Raw genomic sequence first — 12,770 nt, 5'->3', positions numbered from 1 at the left:
CAATCTATTCAGGAATTATATGAAACACTAGTACTGACTGTAAATCAATTTCAGGTGAAAAGAAGGATGAAGACGATGAAAAGAAAGATGAAAAAGAAGGGAAAAAGAAGAAGAAGAAAGGAGAGAAGGAAGAAAAGAAGAAAAAGCCAAGAGCAGCTGTAAGATGAATTCAGATGAATGACAGACTGTAGATATGTTTAATATAAAAAGTTTTGATGGGGAAAAAAAGATACTGTATTTTGGCCCAATAAGCACTCAGGGCACTTAAACTTGAAACAAAAAAGGGAGTGCTTAATAGAACCAAATTTGGACGAGCCTTTCATAAAATTACTGCACAAAGTAAGCCATAAAGTAATTTGCAAAAGAAATCAATATAAAAAACTACCCAGTTTTCATCATTCCAGTCTGCATTTAATTTAATTTGATATAAGTGAAAATAAGGCCAGAAGGAGTTGTGGTTGAATTTAATGGGTTGTATATGGTGTGTTTTTGTTTGTAAAAAGTGTAAAAAAAAATATAAGAAACCAGCTTTAATAGTTACATTCTAGCTGAAAGCTTTTACAACTGGTTTATCTACAGTATGAAAACAGATAAAAGATACATAACAATAACAGAATGACAAATGGTCAAAAAATATTTCACCACAATTCTGTAATGGCTAAAAGCCAGTTCAGTTTCTTTTAATTAAATGTTTTGTCAGATCATATTATTGAATGATTGAACTATTGACATGAATAAAAATGATAGTAGAAGGTTGTCAATTTTCATTGCTACATTTGTTCATTTAAATATATAGGTGGCTGCAATCAAGGCTCAATTAGAGGCCATGAGGTTGGAGGAGGAAAGATTACGAAAGGAGGAAGAGGAGAGAGAGAAAAGGGAAGAAGAGGAACGACTAAAGAGGGAAGAGGAGGTAGGAATCCAGTTTGTTTGTGACTACGTCCATGATATTAATTTGAATTTAAAATTCAGATAACTGTGACAATATGTCTTTATACAGTAGTCTTGTTTTGGAGTGTTGACTTCTTATGAAGATGACTACTGAAGTGTGTTGTAAATTTGCTAAATTATCAATTTATCACTGAAAAATTATGAAATGATGTGTCAAGATTTTGATGCGACAAGCATCTTATTTGAAAAGTATTCAAATTCACATAAAAGCAAATTGTCTGGACACAACTGTTTAAAGTCCCTTAATTTTCCAAAAACATTTAAACATAGATGATACATTTTCCATATTTTTCTTATCTACAGGGTTCGCACAGGCTTGAAAAGGCCTGGAATTTTGAGTGTCTGCCTTGAAAGGCCTTGAAATTGATATATGGCCTTGAAAGGCCTTGAAAAATGGTCGTATAGCCTTGAAAACATAATTATAGGCCTTGAATTTACTTAATCTATCACAGACACCTTCTAATTTTGGTGATTAATTGCAGAAAAATCGTTAAAAAAAAAAATCTTAACCCTTAGATGTACCAAGCTTATCACGGCATATTGACAAGAAAATTAAAATGACGTTTGTGGAGTCTCTAGAATGTACCACCTGTTATCGGTAATATGATATTCGGAACACATCTGGTTTTATCAATATTTAATAAGAGAAGAATCAGGGTCTTCTGTGGGTTTGTTATTTATGAGGGGTTAACTGAGCTGGATCAGTCAGCATCATTAGCCGGCTACAAAAACATGGCGGGGAGCCTGGCTATCGTCAGCAGGGGAGGACAATAATGATGACTGCATTTTGATATCATATTAAATTCTGACAGTGAATTGGATTGGTTTAATGGTTTTCTTTAGATATTGTTCAAGGCAATTTATAGTTAAAGATCGGCAGTTTGAGATGGTAAAATCATAGTTAAATATCGGTATTTTGAGACGGTACAATCTTCAACAACACGTGGATATTTAAAGATAAAACCGGAGAGGTACCGTGAGCTGACTATATATTAGGCACAAATTTTTTTTTTAAAAAGCCTAGTAATATAGGCAGGTTTAGCGGACTAAATCTTCAAAAATTGGGGCCTTCTTACAGATGTTGAGATAGGGTGAGGAGGGATGGTTATGAGTTTGATATAGCGATGTATGGGGAAGTAGAGGAATTGAAGCATCTGTAATGTCAATCTTGTTCAAGCAAATTGAAGTTATAACGAAAGACTAAGAGTATGGCTTTCTAGTTTTTATTTGACAATGATGTGATGGTTAGATTGAAATTTCTCAAATAATTTGTTCACTTAAAAATTTCTGAAAATTCATCAGATATCACAAGGACGTATATGAGACTTATAAATCCTTGGATATCAGCTATATAAAGGATTAATGTGAGAAGAATGAAAGAAACATTTTTATTTTCTTGTCAATATGAAATTCTTATGCTTATAATATGGCTATAAATGCCTTGAATTTTATCATCAAAAGCTTTGAAAAGGCCTTGAAGGCTTGGATTTCATATCTTGATTTCTGTATGAACCTTGATCTAGAAAATAAAACCTTCAAAATATCTGAACAAAAATTACACTTCAGAAACGTATCGAGGAAGAGAGGAAGCAAAGGAAAAAGCAAAAAGAGAAAGAAAAGAAAGAACGTTTGAAACAGGAGGGTAAATTGTTGACAAAAACTCAGAAACAGGATCGCCAACGAGCCATGCAGATGCTGGAGGAAATGAAGGCCAGAGGTATGCATATCTGCATAGATATTGGATTAGAAATCTATTTTTTTTTGGTGTTGGGAAATATTAAAGGATGAAAAAATGAAATGGAGAAATTCAAAATGCAAAGGGGTCGGTTTGTACTTGGCTTTTCTTCGACAACTTACATTGATTTCTGCCTTGATATGGATATGTGCAATCATTTTAGGGGTAAAACAAAGGATTTTGAGTATGGCATTAGATCCAATTGGCAAAATGTACTTGTATGATTAAGCTCGAAAGTCTTTACTGTTCTCAATCAGCTCTTGTCTTAAAAAGACAAAAAAGATTACAGAGTCCAATGGAAAATTATGTACATGGTAATCTTGAAAGATTTTGAAATTAGATGACATTTCACTTTTGATTGAAAATGTTGATGCCGTTGTGTTACATTTAGGTATTGATGTTCCTAACAAGGATGAGATTGTGAAGAAACGTCCGGTCTACTCAAATCGTAAAAAGAAACAACAACATCACACAGGTAAACTTTTGTATCTGTTTTTTTTTTTTTTAGAAAGAAAAATATCTAAAAATATCTAAAGTCAGATTTCTGATAACTTTGAACAGTAAAGCCTAGGCCGTTTTCGTTTATATGTTTGGACTAGTTAGACCGTTTGTAAAAGCAGTTATTACAAGAATAAATCCAGATTCATCAAGGCTTGTCTGAAAACAATATAAAATCAACAGGTCTGTAATTAATTCACAAAAGAACAACAAGGTCCAACCAGTCAAACCTATATATATAAACTAAAACAGACCTACCTTTGTGAAACTATGCACTTGGAAAAAATATTGAGATGTAGTCAGAGTTGTTTCCCTTGGTACAGTCTGGCTGACATAGAGATGTATGCCTGAAAAAATTGTGTACATGACTTTTGAAAAGTCATAAGTAAAGAGTTTCTTTAAAGCGTGTTTTTCATGAAAATGGAGATATTTAATTTTAATAGAGATTCATTTCACTTTTACGTTTATCTTGATATATCAAGATATCAAATTTATAAGCTTGACCTATTTTAAAAGATGTCTGATCGATGTAGAATGAAGCTTACCTTTGACCTTGACCTATATCTCAAATTTTGACCTAATTCTCTGTTAAGCAGAGGATACACCTTCGCCTGTAGAAGAGATGTCGCCCTCAGCTTCTATAGAGGAGAAAACGCCCGAACCAGAAACGAAAACCAACGAAAAACCAACAGAGGAAACAGACGATGTGGCTGACGTTTGGGATGCGGAGGATGATACCAAGGATGAATGGGACGCAGAAGATGAGGAGGAAGTGAAAGAAGAGAAGAAGGGAGAGGAAAAAACTGTAAAACCAGGTCAGTGTTGATAAAGTTAATTCTGTCACCCCAGAAATTTCTTCATGGACTCTTCCATTCTATAAAATAGAAGAGTTAAAATGCTCAAATTTGATCAATAGTGACAAAAATAACATCATTCTCTTGTGAAAGAACTAAGATAAAAAAATACTTAAAATATACTTTGTGATCTCAAATTGTCTTAAGACATCTCACAAATAGAAAATTTCAAGTTATTCAAGTGTCACAAGTATTTTTCATTCTTTGGCAAGTTTAATGTTTATAACTTATCTTACAGTTGTAGAAGAGAAAAAAGATGACGAAGAAGAGGACGAGGAGGAGGAAAGTGAAGAAGAAAGTTCAGACGAAGATGATGAAGATGAGGATGAAGACGAAAGTAGTTTAGAAGAAGAGAGTGAAGATGATGATGATTTGACTCCCGTAGAACGTGCCAGGGAACGCATTATGGTTGGTCAATTATATAATGGTGGTAATATGGCTTGAAACCTGCTTTCTTTCTTGTGATATTTACGTTAGTGAATTTTGCAAATCAATATTAACTTGTATCGGAGAGTATTTCATAACTTTTATTCTACCAAAATAAACCCAAAAATTTGTTTTTGAATTTGGGAATGTAAATATCCATATCAGTATTATCTCCATCTACATGTATTATTTTAGATAAAATAGAAAACAACACTGTTGAAGTTAAAAAAGTGTTAACACCCATTCTTAATACTACTATTTTATTTCTGTATGTCTATAGAAAAGGAAAGAAGAGGCAGAAAAGAATCGTACTACAGATGTGCTCCGATCTCCAGTTGTGTGTGTACTAGGGCATGTCGACACTGGGAAAACAAAAATCCTTGATAAGGTAATGTTAAACTGCTGTTGGTGCAGTCTGCAAGTGTCAGTTGAAATTATGTGTCGTCTCAATTATCTAGCTCATTTGTTTGTCTGTAAATACAATGGTAACCATTTACATAATTAGTAACAACTAATTAGTAACAACTAAATTTAAAAGATTATTACAAGAAATCATTATTAGGCTTTTTTAGATCTCCTTCATACACTACTGCAGGATATGCCCTTAAATCACCATTAAATTGAGCACTTAATTTTCTCTGAAATTTTTCTTAAATTTGTCATTAATTTTGTCTTAATTTCTGCTCTTAATATTGATATATCAAGGGTCCTTAAATTCGGATCAACCAGACTTATTCTTTAAAAGTTAAGGACACTTAAATTGGAGGTTTTTAATTTAAGAATCACAATATGTACTTAAAAAGAAAAAAATAAGGACACTTTAAAGATGCTCCACCTCCGACAGAGCATAAATGATATTCATTATTTGAACAATAATTGGTGTTTTATCGTGTATATATATGTCTAATTAACACAAAAAATAATGTAAAATGATTAATTTTGCCTTTGTTGCATGCGCAATCAGTACTTCATTCCATATAGGATATAGTGCCACGGATTTTTTCGGGATGCAATTAATTATTTTTCATATTTTTAACTTGAAGTAAAATTAGAAGCTCAAAATTTTCAATGTTGGTAATGGTGTAAAGTACCTAACTTTTGTAACTGAAGAAAAATACTAAATCGTCTGCTCCTGTTTTTGATAGTCAAAAAATACCATATGTCGGCGGTGGAGCATCTTTAATTTTGCAATTTTTAGATAAATTTTAAGTGCTCTTAAATAGTTCCACACTTAAGAATAAGGGTGTAAAAACAAGTAAGGACACTTAGACTACACTTAAACTATACAATATTAATGGTACTTAAAAATCTTATTTGAAAATTACATATATATTGAGAGCAATTTAAGGACAAGAACTCCCCAACTATGTGCACTTAAAATATCCAAAAGACGTTTCTTTCAATGGTCATATAATTTTAATTAAGGGTTCTTAAAACATTTTGCACCCTTTTTAAGAGCACTTAGAATAACCCAATGCATTTCTTTTTGTGGTCACTTAATTTATTTAAGTAAGGGTACTTAAAGTGAATAGTTGGGCAAAGGAAACCAGTCTAAATACGTTCTTTGGCCTTCCAAAAGTCATTGTATACCATAATGATCGATGGTCAAGTTCTGCTTATGGTGTCCAGTTTTGACCATTGAAATTTTGGGGAAGCCCCGTGTAAATTTAGCACAGTTCTAAATATAAATTTGCCAAACTCTTTGAAAACGAGGCTGCGTGGAAATGTCAACATGGACATGTGTTTCTCAGTCGTGTCGGTTTTGTTTCGTGAGATAAACCACTAATGCGGTATGCAAATTGTTGTTTTGAGATGATACATTTGATGCAAATGAAGTATTCTTACATTAATGACAATGCTTTGTAATCATTTTTCGATAAAAGCATCTTGTACATGGAAATTGACACAAATATTCGGCCGATGCAGAGATGGGGCCCCGGCAAGGGGCAATTATTGCAGCATCGCATTCGTCGTATTTTACATCAACCGAATCATGAAGGTTAAATACAAATAATCGTAACATAATTTCCCATTTAAAACCACACGAAAACGTTCCATAGAACGTCCATGCATGTAGCTGTCAAAGATGTGAAAATAAATTAGCTCATACATAGATATTTTACAAGTACAATATATGTGTTCAATTATTCGTGTAGTTTTTTGCAGAGATTTAATTAAATTATCTATGTCTCTGGTTGTTTTTATTTGTAAACAATATTTGAGTTCTGGAGAGAGATGACATGAATGTCCAGCTGGAAGGAAAGAAACTTTTATGATGTATATGTATCGTACAATGTATATATGTAAACGTACATTCCATGTAGCTGCTATAGAATTACAACTAGGCGTACATTCCATGTAGCTGCTATAGAATTACAACTAGGAAATTCTCTCAAACATTGATAATATTTAATTCTTCACATTCATGTATTTCCAGAAAACAAATAGGCCTACATGTATGTTACTTTCCTTTTCTGTTGTTTCCTGTTCTTTTTTGTGCTCTGGAGAAAAAGATGATTGAGTTGAAGAAAAGTAATTAATTAAGAGAAATGTGTACCACAGTACTTTGTCTGTAGCCGAGGGGTTCTATACTGTTTTAATAGTCCAGTAATTAATAATTAAATTGAAAATTTTAAAATTAAGATGAAATTGTAAATTCCATTTTTGAATGAAGTGGTTCCCCTCCTTTGAGAGTACACAGTGTGTATACCCGTTTTGGTTTTTAGGAATAATACCTGAATAGGAACCTGAAATAACATGACAATCAATCAGGTATGTGTGTGTTGGGGGGTGGGGGTGGGGGGGGGGGGGCTAAAAGACAGAAGAATCATGAGGTTGGGAAGTTGTAACTTGAGTGGAGGGTTGAAATATAGAAGAAATAGCTACACATAACTGGAAGTGGAAGGGTGCTTTATCATTGATCTGGTCATTGCATATTTGGGGTTTACATGGCTTTTTTTTTTGTTATTTAGTCTCATTGATTTTGGAGCAACTTTGAATACATATGGTACTGTATATCTTTCTTTTTTCCATGTGTAGCTATTTCTTCTGTATTTCACCCTCCGCCCAAGTCACAACTTCCCAATAGGTACCACTTTTTTGTTTAGAACTCAAATCAAAGACAGATGTACATAGTACTACATACTACATTTTAGTCTATGTGTTTGTAATCACTGTTACTACAGTATTAATACATAAATGGTCTATGTACAAGTTACACATAGACAATAAATGTGAAATTTGGTTCAGACAAAAAGATTTTTAACATTTCAGATAACTTGCTAGTTTTATGGTTTTATTTATATGTTGAGTCTACTCTCTTGTAAAGTAGAATTTAGAAATCCTAAGACAATGGTATCTATATTGCTATATGTAAAAAAAAATCCTTATATTTTAAAAGTAATTGAAAAGCTATCTCACAAGCCCTGACAAACAAATGGGCCGGCATATGGATGCAAGAATTATAATCACTGGATCTAGAGGACTAATATAAACAAATATTTCTACAAAGTTAAACAATGAAAAAGTATTGCATCATAATTTTATTAAATGATTACAGTTGAAAGGAACATTTAATAAATTAATACTGTTTAAATGTTCTGTTCATGATCTTCTAGGTCCATATTGGAAAAGTTTACTTTCAAGAGCACTCATATCAACATTCTTCAGTCTTCATATGATGCTAATTGTATGTATATGTATACATACACTTGTATACAGGTCCAAGGGATGAACTTTCTGTATTCATGTCACTATGCATGCATGGTGCCTGAAAAAAAAGAGCCAACAATTTTTTATATCTGTTGAATATGACAAAAATTGAAATGATCAATTTCAAATATATATAAATGAATAAATGTAGGTTCATTCTACAGGTTTTTTTTAATTTAGAGAAAACATTTTATAAGTTGTGAATGTGTCACTGATGCATTTGATAGAATCAAATATTGTTTCAAAAAAGATACAAAATTCATTATCTATAGTTCCAACAAAAATTCAGAATAATTATAAATGATACATGGCTGCAGTACATTTCAACTCTGTAAAGTTTGTCATATACACATGAACCAGGTACAGTTGTAATAAATATACAAACACTATTTATTATTATGACCAGAAATAATACTGTATGTGTCCTCCAAATATATCTAAAGAACAAGCTAAAACCTACATGTACTTATATGTATGTGTGTATATCAGAACATATACAATACAATTTTACCAATTAACCTACAATGTAAATCCTATATACAATGTATATGTATAACACTACCAGAACATGTACAGAACAAAAATTTACAAATTAAAAATCTATAAATATATACATCAGAACTGTATGAATTGACCGGTAGCATAATATTATAGATTAATTGAAACAAATCTTAGCTTGATAATGCACTAGCGGTTACATTCTAACTGTACATGCATTACAACGGTACATTTTATAAATATACAGGGCATTCATTACCCCTAAAGAGGCCCCACGAAAGAACCGCTATTTACCCCAGGGTTACGTTTTACGCGATTGGGGAACAGGTATGAAACATGTGACCATATGTGACCACTCATTTATGAAAAAATACTGCTAGGGACTATTTACATAATGATCAAAATACGAAGACTCACTCACTATCAGCTGAGCAGGGAGTACGGGGTAGTAGGCCTAGGTACGTACAGTAGCGGTCCGGAGCCATGTGCTCGTTTGAACTGTTCTCTTCACTATAACAAGTTGTGTTAACACTCTCCATGCGTCGTAATGTTTACCGAGTCAGTTGTTGGGATTGTCGCTGCTCCATTGCCTTTCCTTTCGCATTTTAGGTGAGTCAGTTGGTTGTTTTGGCGGAAACCTTTTGGTTCAAAACTACGATAGCCATGTTTTGTTTACTACGGAGAGTGGTGGATGTTGCGCATGCGTTAAGATTGAACTGCACTCATAGCCGGTCGGGAGGACTTTTAGGATTCCCATAGATATTACAGCGATTTTGACGGAAAGTTTTATTTTTCTAATTCATAAGAAATTATACTGGATATATTAATACCATTTTTACCGATTTTACAGTCACTTGCCCGACTATTCGCTTTAAAATTTCATTTGATGTACATATGCATATTGTAATTCCTAAAAATAAATCTGATATATATATATATATGCTGCCAGTGGCAAAAAAAAATCTTCACTTAATTCCGGTGGAATTTTCCTTGGAATTTCAGTGGTATATTCAGTAAAATTCCTGTGGAACAGTGGTAAAATTTACCAGAATTTCGCTGGTTAAGTAGAATTCAAGTGGTAAATATCTATGGAATTTTCTATCAATCCAATGGAAATTCTCTTGGAATCCTGATATTATTACTCAATTCAATATTTGTTGAAAAAAATAGTGATGGCAATAGGTATAATCCATATATTGTATGTATAACAACAGAAGAGTTTTACTTGGAATCATCTGCCAAGAAAACTTTTTCAGTTCATTCCACTACACCCTCACGAAAGAGACACAACTCTTAAATCCAATGAAGTAGACACCTACAGGTACATTGGTGAATATTGCACAGAGAGATTGTTGGGGACCCATTTAAGTTCCGAAAAGATAATTCTTGCAGATTTCCACATTTGTGTATTTTACCAGCTCCAGTAGAGAGATTATTTAGTGTTTGCTGGCAAAGTATTCCGACCAGACAGAAACAGAATGCATATATGTCTGATGATAATTTTCAGACTCTGATGATGATAAAATGCAATTTATAAATATGAATACCTGGTACCATCATATATTTTAAATTGCATTTTATCATCATCAGAGTCTGAAAAGTTTTAAATGTACATTTTTATTTGACCTAGGTCTAATAAAAATGCACATGTAAAACTAATACACGTACACCCTACCAATACTCAATTGTAACATGTGAAGCATGTTCTATCAGAACTTACTGATAGTGACTTATATACTATACAATTGTGTATATATTTGTAAAAATAAACATCTTAAGAAAATGTAATGTGTAATTGGTAATTAATAACTTTTTGAATGTAATTGTAATTGTAATTAATTACATTTACAAAACTGAGTAATTGTAATTGTAATTGTAATTGAGTTTTGACCAAGTAATAGTAATTGTAATTAATTACATTGCAATGTAATTGACCCCAACCCTGGAATCATCAACATTTTACTGTGCATGTTCATTATGTTTTAATACTACTACAGATAAGTGCTAAGAAAATCTTTTATCAGAGATATGCAGCAATTGATTTCATAATATATTCCAAGTAAATTAGTATTTGTCTGAAATAAACCTGTAGTTATAAAGCATGATAGCTTATATGGACAATATAACTCAATTAATGAAACATGGTCAGTAATTAAGCAATGTCATCAAATCTAGATCGTGACCATTGCCAACCATGGTCTCTATAACCATGGTCATTTTCATTTTTGATGCTGTGAAACAGCATTCTTAGGTATGCTCGGAGAGCCTGTGCACCTCTAAGCAACAAAACCACTCCGCGATGAAAATTTAATGTTGTTTAGTTCATTTTACATATTACTTGATAGTATGAATAAATCGAACATCAGTATTCAAAAACACAAACATTGAATTTGTACATACATATGCACCATAGATGGTGTGTTTTAAGTGTTCAGTTGGGACTCTATGATTTTTGTATTACTCCGCCATATGTGTATTCCCAAAAATCACGAACAACGCATTCTTCGATGTCTTCCTCCGCGGCAGACTTTCGGTGGATTTTGGATTGTGTATGGTTTTTTCAATTTTACGTAATTCATGCTACTGAACGATTAATGTAATGAAATGATAGGAAGATAATTGCAAAAGAAAGTTCTTACAACGGTTATAGATGTTTTTGTTCCGGTTGCATTAACGAACTATATTTGATGATATTATTGCGCAGTAATTGTTAATAGTTTTGAGGTTCTTCCCTTGTTCTGTCACTGGGAGCTAGTTGTGCCTTTTGTTTATCGACAACTGCGTTATATTGAAAGGGAAAAAGTACAAAGTTGGGAAAAAGTACAAAGTTTATCAACATAAACTTACAAAATATAATGATATATAGATCTATATATATACGAGCTACTAAGAGTGACAAATGAACTTATATTGGCGTAATATAATGTAGGGTAGCCTTACGAAGACTTGCTAAAGTCTGATGCATTGCATGAAGTTTTCTTGACGTTATCGTTCTTATGAATTCAAAAGAAATTTGATTGTTATAAGTAACCAAATAATGTACCTTTTATTTGGCAAAAATATCTGGCCATGATTTATTATTATTCAAAAGTCGGCAAAGCAAAAATCATGATAATATGTTCTTCACGATAATATGTCGCCAACCAGTACTGGGTCGCGACCAGTTATCGTGCTTTCTTCGTTGTGTTTTTGGATTTATTCAAAAAGTAGCAACCTTCGAAGACTTAAAATTCACATAAACTATCTGTTAGTCCGAGAAGTTTCGGAAATAACATTCATTTTTAGGTCACCTGAGACGAAGTCTCAAGTGACGGTCCGTCGTCGTCCGTAACGTCCGTCGTGCGTCGTGCGTCGTGCGGTGTGCGTCGTCCGTCGTATGTCCGTAAACAATTTACATTTTTGACTTCTTCTCCAAAACTGCTGAAGCAATTTTTTTTGCACAAACCTTCTTAGGCATAAGGCCAATAAATATTGTGAATTATATGGTCCCCACCCCCCAGGGGGCTGTGGGAGGGGCCAAAAGGGGTAAAATTGAGTAAAATTTCAAAAATCCTCTTCTCTACTCACAGATGTGGTAGAATCAAATACTCTTCATAGATAGAAAGGTCTTAAGGTCCTTTACAAAAATTGTGAATTATATGACCCTGGGGTCTCTAGTTTTCCCCCTGGGGGAGGGGGTTAAGTTTACTATAGTTTATATTGGGAAAACACATTTTTGCTTATTATTTTGGTCATTTGTAATAGGAAATGAGTCAAATGTTGTCAAAATTATCAGTATGAGATTGGCCATTTAATCCTATAACAAATTTTCTATGACTGACCCCCAGGGGCTTTAGAGGGGTCGGCAGAGTGACATAAGGGGTCAATCATAGGCTTAAAGAAACGCTTTATCACATATACTTGTCTGTGTCGAGTGATACTAGAATGTCTGGTACAGATGGTCCACATAGTGTCGTCGCTAAGACGATATCCTTTTCGATACAAAAGAAAGAGTCCCTTAAGGGTGCTTTTACCAAATAAAGATTTGTGAATTTATATGACACCATGCGGGTGGTCTTCACGTTCTCCGCCCTGGGTGGCGGGGGTCCAGAGTCTTT

General features: G+C 33.2%; 1 protein-coding gene across 1 annotated transcript in view; it reads left to right on the top strand.

The window, feature by feature from the left end:
- The window catches only part of LOC138326699 (eukaryotic translation initiation factor 5B-like), a 100,135-nt gene continuing 87,365 nt past the window's right edge, over positions 1–12,770 (top strand). Inside the window, exons 1-7 of the mRNA XM_069272703.1 lie at positions 1–158; positions 797–913; positions 2,518–2,668; positions 3,078–3,161; positions 3,781–3,999; positions 4,277–4,446; positions 4,745–4,852. Of these exons, the coding sequence (XP_069128804.1) occupies positions 827–913; positions 2,518–2,668; positions 3,078–3,161; positions 3,781–3,999; positions 4,277–4,446; positions 4,745–4,852 (819 nt within the window). The 5' untranslated portion in view covers positions 1–158; positions 797–826. The remainder of the gene's footprint in view (positions 159–796; positions 914–2,517; positions 2,669–3,077; positions 3,162–3,780; positions 4,000–4,276; positions 4,447–4,744; positions 4,853–12,770) is intronic.

The sequence above is a fragment of the Argopecten irradians genome, chromosome 7 (assembly GCF_041381155.1).
Source record: "Argopecten irradians isolate NY chromosome 7, Ai_NY, whole genome shotgun sequence".
NCBI lineage: Eukaryota > Metazoa > Mollusca > Bivalvia > Pectinida > Pectinidae > Argopecten > Argopecten irradians.
This window is presented reverse-complemented; position numbering and strand designations above follow the sequence as displayed.